The sequence below is a fragment of the Babylonia areolata genome, chromosome 23 (assembly GCF_041734735.1).
Source record: "Babylonia areolata isolate BAREFJ2019XMU chromosome 23, ASM4173473v1, whole genome shotgun sequence".
In the NCBI taxonomy this organism is placed as follows: Eukaryota; Metazoa; Mollusca; class Gastropoda; order Neogastropoda; family Buccinidae; genus Babylonia; species Babylonia areolata.
The window spans coordinates 46,748,841-46,766,593 of NC_134898.1; the positions used below are offsets into that span (position 1 = coordinate 46,748,841).

At 42.3% G+C, this 17,753-nt stretch overlaps 1 protein-coding gene across 2 annotated transcripts in view; it reads left to right on the top strand.

The window, feature by feature from the left end:
• Positions 1-17,753, top strand: part of LOC143297799 (uncharacterized) — a 50,168-nt gene that overhangs the window by 20,500 nt on the left and 11,915 nt on the right. For both annotated transcript variants that reach the window (XM_076610296.1, XM_076610298.1), the window contains exons 6-12: positions 2,229-2,296; positions 3,880-3,998; positions 5,058-5,155; positions 8,264-8,386; positions 10,890-10,985; positions 12,862-13,039; positions 14,161-15,140. In XM_076610296.1, coding sequence (XP_076466411.1) covers positions 2,229-2,296; positions 3,880-3,998; positions 5,058-5,155; positions 8,264-8,386; positions 10,890-10,985; positions 12,862-13,039; positions 14,161-15,140 — 1,662 coding nt within the window. The remainder of the gene's footprint in view (positions 1-2,228; positions 2,297-3,879; positions 3,999-5,057; positions 5,156-8,263; positions 8,387-10,889; positions 10,986-12,861; positions 13,040-14,160; positions 15,141-17,753) is intronic.

Consider the following 17,753-nt stretch of genomic DNA (forward strand, 5'->3'; position numbering starts at 1 on the left):
CACCCACCCCCACCCACCCCACTTACGCGGATTACTTGATTAAACAAGAGTAATAAACATATGTTCTCAAATACAAGCATTTCACATATTCACTTTTAAAACATTGCAATTAATTATTACATCGTAATTATTAACAGAAATATATTTAGAATATGGACGTTAGCATTAGACATATTCCATTGTACATTCATCCTGCATATTGCACATTATTAATCCTACATATTGCACATTCATAATAACCAATTGTCGCAATTTTAAGCTCAGTAAACACACACGTGCGCGCGCACACACACACACGCACAACTAGAACAAGGTACAACCTATCATGCACGGACTTTCTAACGTCTCACATGAGAGTGCGCGTGCACACACACACACATACACACAGTTCTCAAGAATTTAAAAGGTGGATTGAACGTGGAATAAAAGTCTTCAGAGCTCTGGATTTCAACTTAAAAGTTCTGTAGTGTCGTCCTGATGGCAATAGCTCATAATACTTTGCTAAGATATGGGTGTCGTCAGTTGCTATCTGCCTGCTTTTTTTAACCACTCAACTTTCATACAGCTCTTGCATACTGGCTTGTTTCACTCCCAGAATTTTACTGCATACACTCATGACATCGTTCAAAACACGCTTACTCCTCACTCCCAAACTTCCATACCAGCACATATATGAAACTGTGAGCGTGTGTGTGTGTGTGTGTGTGTGTGTCCACAAGCTAGTGCAGAGACCCTTTGTAACCTCATTAGAAGTTGTTTGTTTGATTGTGAGTGCAAAATTATAGATACGTGTGTGTGTGTGTGTGTGTGTGTGTTGCTAGTTGCATGAAACACACGTTGCATGCTAGGCCCTTACCAACAGGCTAGCAAGATGTTTACCTGCTGTTGTTATTGATCATATTCTGATAATCCTCTAATCCGCACCCCCACCCCTTCTCTCTCCCCCCTTTGTCTCATTCACCCCACTGCCCCCATCCTCACCCCCTTCTCTGTATCCTTCACCCCACTGCCCCCCCCCACCTCCCTCCCACCACCACCCTGTCTTCTTCGCCTGCACCTCACTGCCACCCCCCATCCCACCATCTTGACCCCCACGCACATCTCCACTCTGTTGTCACCTGATGTTTCACAGCTGGCCACCTTTCTTGTCTCATCTTTTGTTACTTAAGGGTGATAAGTTGTTTGGCCTTAACCTGAATTTGTTTGCATGTGTGTGTGTGTGTGTGTGAGTGAGGGGAGGAGGAGAGGTGGTGGCTGTGTGTGTGTGTGTGTTGGTGGTGGTGGTGGTTGATTTTATGTATTTCCACTAACTTTGGTATTAGATGCGGATAAAAAGGAGGGGTTTGGGAGTGGGGAGAGGGGTGGAAGAGTGGGTAGAATGTGTGTGTGTGTGTGCGCGCGCAAGTACACATACACACTGAACTTGTGCATGCACAGTGCACAAATGCCTGTGCACATGCTTACACACACACACACACACACACACACACACACACACACACACACACACATATCCTTCATTGTCTCCATGATACCTCATTATGCATTCAGACTTTCTTACTCTTTTCCATTCATTTGTCATGCTGTGTCAGGGAAACGGTAACTTCATTGCTGCTTTATATGTGTGCTCTCAGTTTGCTCTGTCCCTTTTCACATGTGAAAACAACAACTAAAGAACAACAACAACAACAAAAAAAACCCATGAAATTCATGGGAGCCGAGATAGAGAGTGTGTGTGAGTGTGTACATGTTTTTGTGCCTGCTAGTGTGTATGATTGTGTACATGTTTTTGTGCCTGCTTGTGTTTGAACACTTTGTGAGTTTTGCTCAGTATATGTATTTGGCATATTTGAAGGCAGTTTTATGATACATGAGGTTTGCTTTTGGAGGAGAAGGGTTGGTTGATTCAATTTGAAAAGTTTTCATCAGTCCTGCCCTTTTCTTTTTGAAACAGCATTTCTTTTCTGCTGAAAGGCTTCTCTTTTTTTTTCAAGCTCAGGTTATTGTGTCATATTGTTAGCATATTCGGAATGGTTTACTGTTGTTGTCAAGATTTTTCCAAAATAAGCATAGAGGCGCTTGTGTGCACACACAACACACACACACACACACACACACACACACACACACACACACACACACAGAAAAAACCCCAAGAATTCCATGATTATAAATAAGATTGTTTTTGTTCAAGCCTTTTCTGTGAAAACAATAATTTTGTGTTGCAGATCTACACATGGTCTGATGTGGAAACAAACATCAATGACTTTGTCACAGCAGCATGGAGAATACCGGGGTAACTATTAATTGAAAGCATTCTGTCTGCAGTTGCTTGTCTGTGTTATCTTTACCCAAAAAAGAAATAATAATGATGATAATGGTAATAATAATAAGTATTTATATAGCACCAAATCTTGTGCAGAGACAGCGCTTTCACACCAGTCTTTCACACGCAAGCATAACTCTAAACTTGAGAAACTGAAGACAAGGAAGAGGCAGGGGAGGGAGGCTGTCTTGGAAAGAGGTGGGTTTTAAGGCCAGACTTGAAAGAGCTGAGTGTGGAGACCTGGTGAAGTGAAAGCGGAAGTTCATTCCATTTGCAAGGTCCAGAGAAAGAGAAAGAATGGAAGGAAGGAAGAGAATGGTGTCTGTTATTACAGTTGTTTATATCAGACAGACATGTAAATACTGATAAACATATCATAATAACCAAGTGTACAGAGCCACAAAAAAGGGGGTGGGGGGATTCTGTGATTTTTTTATCAACAAAATGGATAACATTGATCATCCTTTCTGGAGATGCAGGCGTTCAAAACTCCTTTGGTAGACTGTAGAGTTATTAAGTGTTACTGGAGGAGAAATATATTATCATGCACCAACATAAGAAAATGAAGTATGGCATTGTTTGGTACTTCTCTGATTATGCACACTTACACAGCATTTGTTAATACTTCTTGGGGAAAACGTACTTTTATAAATGTAAATTTGACAAGTGCAGATCCAACTTACCAGCCTTTGTTGAAAGTTACATTTCCTGGCAATATGAAATAAACACAATGCAAGAGTAGAATGCAAGGTATGAATGGTTTTTTTTCTTTGTTACTTAACTGAGTTACCGGTACATCAGTTTAATCATTGTTGTCATGCATTCACTTGAATAGTTAATCTTTCTATTTATGATCTGATCATCTAATATACACATCACACAATCCTTTTTCTTCACATTTTATATTTGGCAACCCCTGAAAATAGAGTATAGCTGCCTACATGGCAGGGTAAAAACGGTTATTCTCGTGTACATACGTGTGAACGTGGGAGTTGCAGCCCACGAATGAAGAAGAAGAAGGATATTAAGGCAAGATTTAAAAAAAAAATGCTGCATTATAGAACAGTTTTGAGAAAACCAGAATAACAGATGAGTGGGTAGATATCTGGAATTTCAACTGGTAGATCTGAGCTCTGAATTGCAACACAGAAGCTTCAGTGTGTGTTGTCTTCATTTTTATGTGTGTGTGTGTGTTAGGGAGAGAGTAGCTTTGTCATTGTTTTTAAAACATTTCTTCCAAGACAAGTGCATATGTTTTTTTCTTTTTTAGATTTCAGACAAAGCCTTTGAAAGCTGCCCTGGAGTTGACACACAGCACCCTGCCAAACGCAATCTTCCAGTGAACTTACTTACATTTTTAGACTCTGGGTTTCCAGGCTCTCAGTTTGATTTCCTTGCCAAGATACAAAATTCTCATGACTTGTATCCGTACACACACACACACACACACACACACACACACACACACACACACACCAGTTGTATGGCAAACAGGATGAAAGTAGGGGCTGAAGTTTGTTATGTTGTTGTGTTTTTATGTCTGGGTCTGGCAGTGTGTCTGGCAGTATCACAGCCATTGTGCCCGGTTCCAACGACAGTGTGGTATGTGCCTCTGATTTGCCACTGGAAGCACTCTGTAAGAACAACACCATGGACACTTTTGCCATGCCAGGTTAGTTAGTTGCTGTGGTGACATCGAGCGCACGTCTTGGATGGATGTTCACAAGAAAATATAAACAAAAGAGAAACAGTTAATACTTTTCAAGGCTAAATCTGTGATCTCTCGTAAGCAGCTGTTGATGTAAATTAGACAAATAAATTAGAAACAGCTAATACTTTTCAAGTCTTAGTCTGTAATCTCATGTAAGCATCGGCTGTTGTGAATTAGACATTACAGCTCAAGTTTCAGACCAGCTTTGAAAGAAAGGGCCTGGAAAAATAGTACTGGTCAAAATCAAACTGTACCACATACGCTTGAGTGAAATTGTGTTTACACATTATTGTGCAATCTGTTCAGCGTGTGTGTGTGTGGGTGTACATGGATACATGTGAGTGTGTGAGTCATTCACCACTGCATTTGTCCAATCCGTTCAGCGTGTGTGTGTGTGTGGGTGTACATGGACACATGTGAGTGTGTGAGTCATTCACCACTGCATTTGTCCAATCCGTTCAGTGTGTGTGTGTGGGTGTACATGGATACATGTGAATGTGTGAGTCATTCACCACTGCATTTGTCCAATCTGTTCAGCGTGTGTGTGTGTGGGTGTACATGGATACATGTGAGTGTGTGAGTCATTCACCACTGCATTTGTCCAATCTGTTCAGCGTGTGTGTGTGTGTGTGGGTGTACATGGATACATGTGAGTGTGTGAGTCATTCACCACTGTATTTGTCCAATCTGTTCAGAGTGTGTGTGTGTGTGTGGGTGTACATGGATACATGTGAGTGTGTGAGTCATTCACCACTGCATTTGTCCAATCCGTTCAGCGTGTGTGGGTGTGGGTGTACATGGATACATGTGAGTGTGTGAGTCATTCACCACTGTATTTGTCCAATCTGTTCAGCGTGTGTGTGTGGGGGGGTGAGGCGGGGGGTGTACATGGATACATGTGAGTGTGTGAGTCATTCACCACTGCATTTGTCCAATCTGTTCAGCGTGTGTGTGTGTGGGGGGGTGTACATGGATACATGTGAGTGTGTGAGTCATTCACCACTGTATTTGTCCTGACAGAGGCAGGAAGGAAACCGACAGGATCCAACGGCATTCTGAAACCAAGCGAAGGGAAGTCTGTGAAAGACGGTCTCCTTAACTTGGAGCCCAGTCAGAAGGTTGGTTCATACGGTACCTTGACGGGTGCAATAGCCAAATGGTTAAAGCGTTGGACTTTCAGTCTGAGGGTCCCGGGTTCGAATCTTGGTGTACCAGGTGGGTAAAGGGTGGAGATTTTTCCGATCTCCCAGGTCAACATATGTGCAGACCTGCCAGTGCTTGAACCCCTTTCGTGTGTATACGCAAGCAGAAGATCAAAAACGAACGTTAAAGATCCTGTAATCCATGTCAGCATTCGGTGGGTTATGGAAACAAGAATATACCCAGCATGCACACCCCTGAAAATGGAGTATGGCTGCCTACATGGCGGGGAATTAAAACAAAAACGGTCATACACGTAAAATGTTACATGTCTGTCTGAGTGTGCATGTGTGCGCGCCTGAAATGTGATTGAATGACACAGGAAACGAATGATGAGCGCCCAGTGGCAACCATCAGTCAGCTCTACCCAGGTAGGCAGCCTGTGGTGCAAATGACCCCATGTATGTAAAGCGCTTAAAGCTTGGTCCCTGACCGAGGATAGGCACTATATAAGTATCCATATCAATCAGTCAGTCAATCAATCAACCTTTGTAAGTCTTTGAAAGACAGTCTCCTTAACTTAAGAGCCCAATCAAAAGGTTGGTTCATGTGATACCTAAAGTCTGTGAAAGACAGAAGAGCCCAGTCAAAAGGTTGGTTCATGTGGTACTCTAAGTCTGTGAAATAAAGTTTCCTTAACGTAGAGCCCAGTCAAAAGGTTGGTTCATGTGGTACTCTAAGTCTGTGAAATAAAGTTTCCTTAACGTAGAGCCCAGTCAAAAGGTTGGTTCATGTGGTACCTAAAGTCTGTGAAAGACAGTGCAGCCCAGTCAAAAGGTTGGTTCATGTGGTACCTAAAGTCTGTGAAAGACAGTGGAGCCCAGTCAAAAGGTTGGTTCATGTGGTACCCCAAGTCTGTGAAAGACAGTAGAGCCCAGTCAAAAGGTTGGTTCATGTGGTACCTAAAGTCTGTGGAAGACAGTGGAGCCCAGTCAAAAGGTTGGTTCATGTGGTACCCCAAGTCTGTGAAAGACAGTAGAGCCCAGTCAAAAGGTTGGTTCATGTGGTACCTAAAGTCTGTGAAAGACAGAAGAGCCCAGTCAAAAGGTTGGTTCATGTGGTACTCTAAGTCTGTGAAATAAAGTTTCCTTAACGTAGAGCCCAGTCAAAAGGTTGGTTCATGTGGTACTCTAAGTCTGTAAAATAAAGTTTCCTTAACGTAGAGCCCAGTCAAAAGGTTGGTTCATGTGGTACCTAAAGTCTGTGAAGGACAGAAGAGCCCAGTCAAAAGGTTGGTTCATGTGGTACTCTAAGTCTGTGAAATAAAGTTTCCTTAACGTAGAGCCCAGTCAAAAGGTTGGTTCATGTGGTACTCTAAGTCTGTGAAATAAAGTTTCCTTAACGTAGAGCCCAGTCAAAAGGTTGGTTCATGTGGTACCTAAAGTCTGTGAAAGACAGTGCAGCCCAGTCAATAGGTTGGTTCATGTGGTACCTAAAGTCTGTGAAAGACCGTGGAGCCCAGTCAAAAGGTTGGTTCATGTGGTACCCCAAGTCTGTGAAAGACAGTAGAGCCCAGTCAAAAGGTTGGTTTATGTGGTACCTAAAGTCTGTGGAAGACAGTGGAGCCCAGTCAAAAGGTTGGTTCATGTGGTACCCCAAGTCTGTGAAAGACAGTAGAGCCCAGTCAAAAGGTTGGTTCATGTGGTACCTAAAGTCTGTGAAAGACAGAAGAGCCCAGTCAAAAGGTTGGTTCATGTGGTACTCTAAGTCTGTGAAATAAAGTTTCCTTAACGTAGAGCCCAGTCAAAAGGTTGGTTCATGTGGTACTCTAAGTCTGTAAAATAAAGTTTCCTTAACGTAGAGCCCAGTCAAAAGGTTGGTTCATGTGGTACCTAAAGTCTGTGAAAGACAGAAGAGCCCAGTCAAAAGGTTGGTTCATGTGGTACTCTAAGTCTGTGAAATAAAGTTTCCTTAACGTAGAGCCCAGTCAAAAGGTTGGTTCATGTGGTACTCTAAGTCTGTAAAATAAAGTTTCCTTAACGTAGAGCCCAGTCAAAAGGTTGGTTCATGTGGTACCTAAAGTCTGTGAAAGACAGTGCAGCCCAGTCAAAAGGTTGGTTCATGTGGTACCTAAAGTCTGTGAAAGACAGTGCAGCCCAGTCAAAAGGTTGGTTCATGTGGTACCTAAAGTCTGTGAAAGACAGTGCAGCCCAGTCAAAAGGTTGGTTCATGTGGTACCTAAAGTCTGTGAAAGACAGTAGAGCCCAGTCAAAAGGTTGGTTCATGTGGTACCTAAAGTCTGTGAAAGACAGTAGAGCCCAGTCAAAAGGTTGGTTCATGTGGTACTCTAAGTCTGTGAAATAAAGTTTCCTTAACGTAGAGCCCAGTCAAAAGGTGGTTCATGTGGTACTCTAAGTCTGTGAAATAAAGTTTCCTTAACGTAGAGCCCAGTCAAAAGGTTGGTTCATGTGGTACCTAAAATCTGTGAAAGACAGTGCAGCCCATTCAAAAGGTTGGTTCATGTGGTACCTAAAGTCTGTGAAAGACCGTGGAGCCCAGTCAAAAGGTTGGTTCATGTGGTACCCCAAGTCTGTGAAAGACAGTAGAGCCCAGTCAAAAGGTTGGTTCATGTGGTACCTAAAGTCTGTGGAAGACAGAAGAGCCCAGTCAAAAGGTTGGTTCATGTGGTACCTAAAGTCTGTGAAAGACAGTCTCCTTAACTTAGATCCCAGTCAAAAGGTTGGTTCATGTGGTACCTTACCTGTTTCACATATATTTAAATAAATAAAAAAAAGAGTTGTTTTTCTTTTCTCAAGTGAGTCATTTTAGAGACAAGAGCCTTCTGTAAGTTTATTTCTGATTTTCCTGTGTTCATGAATGTTGATGCATGATAAGAGGGAGGCGGGGTGGCAATGGTGATGTTGATGTGATGAGGGGGTGTAAGTGTTGAGATGATGATGATGTTGTTGACATGATGAGGGGGGCTGTAGGTGTGGTGATGATGACGTCGTTGACATGTTGAGGGGGGGTGTAAGTGTGGTGATGATGACGATGATGTTGACGTGATGAGGGGTTGATGGTTCCAGTCCCCAGTGCAGGACAGTGCCATGCTGACAGTGGTCCGCATGAAGCCGGGACCCCAGGACCCCACCATTCTGACCAGTGCTCAGGTCCCTGGTCTCCTGTCTCCCGACCTCCTCCACTTCCAGGTAAAGCTGCTGTTTTACCTGTGTCGAATTATGAAATCTTAAGAAAAGTAAAAGAATACCTCAAAAACAAGGTTCAAGGCCATCACACTATCGATGGCCTCACGGAAAGAAAGGTTGAGAGAGGCAGCAGCTTTAAGTCTAGCATGAAAGGTAGAGCATAATCTTTTCCAGATCAAACAGATATTGGCATCGTTTCCAAACCAACATGGCACAAATTTCTTCAAAATGGACAGAGTCTGTCTGGACTTTCCCAAATATATTGACTGGGAAACATGCTAGATGGCATCAGAGGTCTTTCCCCACCCCTCTTGCAGCAGATTGGTGGCAGTTTGTGTGTGTGAGTGTGCACATGTGTCAGGAGAGCTCTGTGCACTTTCAAGTGCGTGTATGTGTGTGTGAGTGTGTGTATGTGTTGGGGGTGGGGTGTATGTCACTGTGTGTATGTCTGTATTGTGGGTAATGTGGGAGCTACAGAATATTGGAATGTGCATGTGTGTGGGGAGGGGGGTATGTGTGTGTGCTGTGGAAGCTGCAAGATGTGTATGTAAGCTGGAAGGGGGGGCCTGGGGGGTTAATATCGGAGATGGGGAATGTGTGTATGTGTTTATGTGTCAGGGTTGTTGTGCACTTATGTGTAGTATTTAGTCTGTGTAGTTTTGGTTGTGCTTTCATATCTGTGAAACTGCATATTTTTTGCATATCTGCTGTGTAAGTATGTGTGTGTATGTGTGTTTATTTAATTATATTTATTTGCTTATTTGTTTATTCATTATTATTTTCACTGTCATTCTATTTTCTACATTTTATTTTATGTCTTTTTCTATTTGCTTCCTTATTTTTTATTCTGCTTTATTGCTAGTATTTGTTTTAAAATTATTTTTATTCTTCTTTTATTTCTTTATTTGTTTATTCATTATTTTAATGATTTCTTCATTTATTTGTTCATGCATCTTTGTTTTTTTCCTCAGAGCCTGAATAATTTTGTTGAAGTACGTTGCTGTCAGGCATCTGCTTAACAGATGTGGTGTAGCGTATATGGATTTGTCTGAACGCAGTGATGCCTCGTTGAGTAACTGAACTGAACTGAACTTTACCTTTGTCCAGGTCCACATTCTCTCACTTTCTGCGTTCCATATCTAAAGTCTGTTGATTTTTACATCTGTATTTTCATGACTAAACTCTGTTTATGTAAAGTTATGATTTTCGTATGTAAACTCTGTTGCTGTTCCCATCTTATTTTTATAGCCAAAAATTGTTGCTGTTCCGGTCTTATTTTAATAGCCAGAATTGTTAGAGTTTGTTCTCTGTTCCTGTTCCCATCTTATTGTTAGCCTTCATAGGTGTTGCTGTTCCCATCTTATTTTCATAGCCAAAATTGTTAGCGTTTGTTGTTGTTGCTGTTCTCATCTTATCTTTATAGCCAAATTGTTAGCGTGTGTTGTTGTTGCTGTTGTCATCTTATCTTTATAGCGAAAATTGTTAGCATTTGTTGTTGTTGCTGTTCTCATCTTATCTTTATAGCCAAAATTGTTAGCGTGTGTTGTTGTTGCTGTTCTCATCTTATCTTTATAGCCAAATTGTTAGCGTGTGTTGTTGTTGCTGTTCTCGTCTTATCTTTATAGCCAAAATTGTTAGCGTGTGTTGTTGTTGCTGTTCTCATCTTATCTTTATAGCCAAAATTGTTAGCGTGTGTTGTTGTTGCTGTTCTCATCTTATCTTTATAGCCAAATTATTAGTGTGTGTTGTTGTTGCTGTTCTCATCTTATCTTTATAGACAAATTGTTAGCGTTTGTTGTTGTTACTGTTCTCGTCTTATCTTTATAGCCAAAATTGTTAGCGTTTGTTGTTGTCGCTGTTCTCGTCTTATCTTTATAGCCAAATTGTTAGCGTGTGTTGTTGTTGCTGTTCTCATCTTATCTTTATAGCCAAATTGTTAGCGTTTGTTGTTGTTGCTGTTCTCATCTTATCTTTATAGCCAAAATTGTTAGCGTGTGTTGTTGTTGCTGTTCTCATCTTATCTTTATAGCCAAATTGTTAGCGTGTGTTGTTGTTGCTGTTGTCATCTTATCTTTATAGCCAAATTGTTAGCGTGTGTTGTTGTTGCTGTTGTCATCTTGTCTTTATAGCCAAATTGTTAGCGTTTCTTGTTGTTGCTGTTCTCGTCTTATCTTTATAGCCAAATTGTTAGCGTGTGTTGTTGTTGCTGTTCTCATCTTATCTTTATAGCCAAAATTGTTAGCGTTTGTTGTTGTTGCTGTTCCCGTCTTATCTTTATAGCCAGTGTTGTTAGTGTTTGTTGTTGTTGCTGTTCTCGTCTTATCTTTATAGCCAAACTTGTTAGCGTTTGTTGTCGCTGTTCTCGTTTTATCTTTATAGCCAAAATTGTTAGCGTTTGTCATTGTCGCTGTTCTCGTCTTATCTTTATAGCCCAAATTGTTAGCGTGTGTTGTTGTCGCTGTGTTCTTCTTTGTAAGGCCAGCCTGGCAGTGTGTGGTGTTCACAGGACAGCAGCCAGTGTGTGGTGGTGGGCAGCAACACACAGAGCGTTCTTCAGGTGTTCGCCTTGCTGGACAACCACCTCCTGCCTGCCGGACACCTGGTCAGTAGCTGTGTTGTTATTTCTGTTGTGTTGTATTGTGTTCCGATGCTTGGCTTATATCACAGATTGACATATGCAGAGATGCCAACTGTTACGATTTCACCATATTTTGTTACGCCAACATCAAAATTGTTCCGATGAGTTCATTTTCAACTGCATAGCATGGTCACATGCTTTCCTGTCATAATATTACCCAGGTGATCTAGACCTACTGATCACGAGGCCAGGGCAGTCACCACTAACCTTGGTGATGATGCTCAGCTAATTGCTTGCATGTTTACATTGTTTGTATGCCTTGTAGATAGCATGTATGTTTGCTGTTGTGGTTTGGAGTCCGAGTGTTCCTACCAAGTTCAGAGTGTTCCTATCAAATTTCCTGATTGTTCCTGCAAACACTTGTCAGGGGTTGGCATCTCTGCATAAGCTTTCAGCAGGACCAACAGCAGATCAGTATCAGTATCAGTAGCTGAAGGAGGTGTCACTGCGTTCGGACAAATCCATATACGCTACACCGCATCTGCCAAGCAGATGCCTGACCAGCAGCCTAACCCAACGCGCTTAGTCAGGCCTTGAGAAAAAAAAGAAGTAAAAATAAATAAATAAATAAATAAATAAAATAATTAAAAAAGAGTGAGAGCTGTATGATGGTTTCTCCATTGCAGTGGGAAGTCATTTACAGCTTAGTCTTTTGTGAAGGTCTGTGGCAAAAGGAGTAGGTCTATGGCTCTCAAACTAGGAGGGAAAATTGCACTGGCTCTTTATGCTGCAGTTTTGGAGGTTAGTCGGCCTTTGGGGACCATCCCAACACCGGCTGTTCTAAACCCTCTTGGCTTAGAGAGTGGGGATGTAACTTGGGTAAGACATTCTCTACTGTAATCAAATTCTAGCTCAGATAGTCAGAACAGCAGTTGCCTCCTCTGCTGTTCTGATGGTTATGGTCAGACACGACTGAATATCAAATATGCATACATTGCATTGTGTTTTGTTAGTCTTTTGTCACAGCACATCTCTCTTTGCGAAATTTGGGCTGCTTTCCCCAGAGAGAGCGCATTGCTACAATGCAGTGCCACCCATGTTTGTTTGTTTTTTCCTCTTTCTTCTTTTTATTTTCTGCCTGCAAGTATGTTTGTTTTCCTATGAAAGTGGATTTTTCTACAGAATTTTATCAGGGACTAACCCTTTTGTTGCTGTGAGTACTATTATGTATGCTGATTGTACGCTGCACACAGGGCCTCTGTTTATCGTCTCGTCCGAATGTCTGGCATCCAGTTGACTACTCAAGGTCTAGTGGAGTGGGGGGTGGGTGGGAATATTGCTAAGTGTAGGATTCAATCCTGTGTGCTCAGAATCTCTCACCTCCTTGACAAACACATTAGCACTGGGCCACCCCTCGTGTTTGTGTGTGAAGTAGAACGTTGTGTGAGTCTGTTTGTCTTTCTGATGGTAATGGTGATTAGTGTATATTTGTAGAGTTGCATCATGTCAGTCACTGAGACCTAGTGACTGCAAATGTAAAAGAAATTTGTTACGTGTATCAGCAGCCAGGCAACATGAACCAATATCCAATGTTGTTTTGTGTGCATGCAGGTTTGTATATTATATTGTATTTCTCCTTTTGTCACAACAGATTTCTCAGTGTGAAATCCGGGCTGCTGTCCCCAGGGAGAGCGCTTCGCAACGCTGAGAGTGCCGCACCTTTTTTTGTTTATAGTTTTTTCCTGCCTGCAATTTTATTTGTTTTCCTATTGAAGTGGATTTTTCTGCAGAATTTTGCCAGGGACAAGATACGTATAGATAGATAGATGTAGATATGATTATACATCATAGTGTATATTGTTTAAAACAGCACAAAATGAAACACACAAAACCTTTTCAGATGGTGGATAAAGACGAGCGACCAAAGGGAGTGTGCAGCCTTGACACGACCCAGCTGAGCAACGCTGATGGGGTGTTGGTGCTGATAGGAACAACAGCTCCCAGCGACTCCCTCTTTCCTTCAGCCAACAACACCTCTTCCTACGCTTTGTCCCTCAAGTTTTTCCCCATAAGGCCGGGTCAGTCAGTGTCATGTGGACATTTGAATGCTTGTTAAATCTTTTTTCTTTCCTTTTTTTTTCCCCCTTTTTGACTCACTTGTGTAAACAAAGTGAGTCTATGTTTTAACCCGGTGTTTGGTTGTCTGTGTGTGTGTGTCTGTGTGTCCGTGGTAAACTTTAACATTGACATATTCTCTGCAAATACTTTGTCAGTTGACACCAAATTAGGCATAAAAATAGGAAAAATTCAGTTCTTTCCAGTCATCTTGTTTAAAACAATATTGCACCTCTGGGATGGGCACAAAAAAATTAAAAAATGAAGCCTAATTATATGCAAACTGCATTTACTCTTACACTTATATTTTTTGTATTCTCTAAACTTGGCACTTTGATGTGATATTCTGACCCAACAACAAGAGCAGTCATTATTATCATTTTTTGTTCAAACAGGAACTTCTTTTGCTAAGCATGGAAGTTTTAATTATTTTGCAAACGTTTTGGTGCAGATAGTATAGAAGGGAAATTATTCTGTAATTAATGCTAGGGGAGTTAATTTGCTTTAAGCTGATCTTTCTCATCTTAAACATTACATTTTGAAATTATACTCAATACATAAAAAGTTTGGATTTTTTTTTTTAAGTGTATCACAAGTGAGTCTTGAAGGCCTTGACTTTTTATTTTTTAGCTTATTGAGTTGCATGTTTGTGCGAGTTTCTTGGAAGTCAAGAACTGATTGAGAATGTGTTATCTGTTTTTCAGTATCTGTCTTTATATGTGTATGTGTGAAAGAGAAATAAGAATGTTGTTCTTTTGGTGGGGGGGGGTTGTTTGTTGTTGCTTTTTGTCCCTCCAGAAAAGACTTGCTTGCTTAGAAATTAGTGGATTTTTTTTCTTCTAGGAAAGACTTGCTTCCTTACAAATAACTATGTTTTTCCTTCCAGAAAAGACTTGTTAGCTTACAATTTACTGCTGTTTTTTCCTTTTCAGAAAAGACTTGCTAGCTTACAAATTACTTTTGGGGTGGGGTGGGTCCATTCTCAGAAATGCTTGGAGCGTACAGATTATATTTTTTCCTTCCAGAAAAGATTTGCTAGGTTACTAATTACCCTATGTTTTTGTTTTGTTTTTTTGCCTTTCAGAAAAGGCTCACCAGCTTCTCAATGGCCACATGGTTGCTGTCAGAACTCCGTCCTCTTCCTCACTGACCAAGTCAGAGAGTCTGCGGGAAACCAGAAGTCCACATCTGAAGGACAAGTACCGCCACGCACGTCAGGCTAGCTACAAGGGAGAGCGTCCTGATCACCGGTTCCGATCTCCTGATCGAGGAATGTCCGGCGAATCGCGCATCAAGTTGTCTTTGGCGGACATCAGTTGTGGTGAAGCTCACCCCAGACTTGTGGAGGAAATCACAGACAGCCCTCGGAGTATCGTTGAAGAAGTGGACGGTGAAGAGGAGAGGACTTCGCCCGGTGAAAGCCTGACTGTTGAGAGGGTGGATTTCTCGGCGATCAGTCCACATTTCGACAACTCTAAACTTTCACAGCAGTTTGAAATCAACTCTGTGACAACACATAACGGAACATTGCACCACTCTTCTGCTTCAAAACCTGTTTCAGGGCAGACATCACCAAAAAGTGAATCCATCAACTCTGTTGCCTCAGAACAGAGTCCTGGACAGCTGGCAGCAAATGACAGGATTTTATGCTCCACTCCTGCAAAGCCGACTTCAAGCCAGCCTCCTATGAACATCCAAACACCAAACTCAAAGTGGCATTCTGAGCAATCTTCCAACGGTGTAGGAACGCGGGGACTTGTCGAATCTCCTGTTGTGAACGGCGGTGTTAAGAAAACAGAGAAAACAGTGCGGACAGGTGTGAAGGCACAGCAGAGGTCGGCTGCTGTGGTGCAGTGCAGTGGTGTTAGCCGACAAGACACGCCCAGCCCCCAGCTCCTAAATGCTGTGCAGCGCAGTGGTGTTAGCCGACAAGACACGCCCAGCCCCCAGCTCCTAAATGCTGTGTCGGTGCAGGGCAAGAAAGCACCTGTTGACGATGATGCTTCTGTGTGCAGCAGTTTGGGAAGCAGCTACGAAACGTTAGAAAAGCAAATTCAAGCACAGGTGCTGTATGATCTTTTGTTCATTGAACTATTTTGGTAGATCATGACATGACCGTGAGGACAACTTGACTGCACTGCTGATGATGTTTATGACTGACAACAAGGATGGTTATGAATATGATGATGTTATCATTATTGTGATGATTTTGATGATGATGAAAGATGATATCCATATCATCATCATCATCTTCATATAAAGACAGTTTGACTGGCGACAATGCTTATGAACAACAACGACGGTTATGATAATGATATCAATAATGTGATGATTTTAATGATGATAAATGGTGACATGAAGCCATATCTTTGGTATGATATGTAAAAGTAGTTTGTTCTTAGATATTAAATTAGTTTGAAGATTCTATTTTAGGATACAACAATAGGCCTGATATGCCATTTGTGGTTGATAACTGTAAGGCTTTAACAACATGAAGTTAAGAAGGTAAGTAGTGAGCTTGTCTCTCTGTTCATCACGTTTGAAAAATAAAATCCTAAATTAACATCTGCTGTATTTGTGCATGATTCTCCCTGGGGAGAGCAGCCTGAATTTCACACAGAGAAATCTGTTGTGACAAAAAGAGTAATACAATACAATACAGTACAATACAATGTTTCTCAAATTCATTGGCATCATCTTTGGTACAATGGACGAAACCATCATCTCTTGTTTCTGCTCTGGTCCAAGTCTTTTTGTCTCTTCTGTACGTCTGTTGGGTGGTAGAAATGAGGTCATCAGAGGAACTGGTGAAGACTAGTACCAGTTTGTTTGGAGTTGAACTCTCCCATAAAAAACCCATCAACATAGTGTGGAGCATGGCATGGTCCCATGGCCCTTCCACTGTTTGGGAGGGCATATACCGGTATATGTGACTCTCAGAGTCTCACATACTGATCACATTTCTCCTCACCTCCTCGCTCTACATTGGCTCCCCATTGAAGCGAGAATTAAATACAAAGTTGCATGTCTGCTATTCTGCTTTCCACTCCGCAGGACCTACATATCTTTCAGGCCTTATCCGTGTTTACACTCCCGCAAGAAATCTCCACTCTTCCTCTGACTGTTACCTTTTGAAACTTCCTCGTGTCAGTACAAGAACCAACAGTGAACGTTCTTTCTTCATTGCTGCTCCTGACATCTGGAACAACCTTCCTCATCATATCCATGCATCTGATTCTATTTCTTCTTTTTGCTCATCACTAAAAACTCATCTTTTTAAAACCTATCTATAAGCACTTTCACCTTCCTTGTTCTCCAGCACCACCCATGTCAGATCACTTTGGATGTATGTAGAGTGGGAGGGGGAGAGTGTGGGAGGGGGTTGGAGGGGAGGGTTTTTTGAGATAGTCATGAATGTTTTCTGTAACTTGTAATATTTTTCTTTATGTAAAGCGCCCTGAGCTCTTAGAGAGAGAGGGCGCTATATAAATGTACATTATTATTATTATTATTATTATTTCCGATTCATCTTTGTACTTTTTATGTACTGTGCCACCCAATATATCCTTGTGACCACAGTGCATTTTGTGTGATTTCTTCTTCTTCTTCTTCTTCTTTGTTCGTGGGCTGCAACTCCCACGTTCACTCGTATGTTCATGAGTGGGCTTTTACGTGTATGACCGTTTTTACCCCGCCATGTAGGCAGCCATACTCCGTTGTTGTTTTTTTTTGGGGGGGGGGGTGATTTCTAGTTTGTGCAATTTCTATTCTGTTCTGTTCTGATATGAATCAGGGTTGTCACAGCCAAGTCGTTGGACTGCTTCAAGACCAGATTAGCCTCCTGCCTGCGACTCTGAAAAGTAGGCTCTGAACTTCCACTTCTCCCCAGGTAGTAGGCTCTCAACTTCCACTTCTCCCCAGGTAGTAGGCTCTGAACTTCCACTTCTCCCCAGGTAGTAGGCTCTCAACTTCCACTTCTCCCCAGGTAGTAGGCTCTCAACTTCCACTTCTCCCCAGGTAGTAGGCTCTCAACTTCCACTTCTCCCCAGGCCCTTCTGTCTTCTAGGTTGCCAACCCCCCCCCCCCCCCCCCCCCCCCCCCCCCCCCCACACACCCTCCACCACCCCCTTTTGCCGGTCGGGAGTATTTTTCCAGGGACTGTTCAGTAGCTAGATTTGCCAAGCTGATGATGTGAACAACCAGTGACGGGCACCATAGCCGAATGGTTAAAGCATTGGACTTTTGATCTGAGGGTCCCGGGTTCGAATCACGGTGACGGCGCCTGGTGGGTAAAGGGTGGAGATTTTTACGATCACCCAGGTCAACATATGTGCAGACCTGCCAGTGCCTGAACCCCCGTCGTGTGTATACGCAAGCATAAGATCAAATACACACGTTAAAGATCCTGTAATCCATGTCAGCGTTCGGTGGGTTATGGAAGCAAGAACATACCCAGCATGCACACCCCCGAAAGCGGAGTATGGCTGCCTACATGGCGGGGTAAAAACGGTCATACACATAAAAAGCCCACTCGCGTATATACGAGTGAACGTGGGAGTTGAAGCCCACGAACGCAGAAGAAGAACAACAACAACAACCAGTGAAATGACCCCCCATTCCCCCACCCAGCCCCCCACCTCCTGTCTTTGAATTAAGAAGACTTCCTTCAGCAGCTCA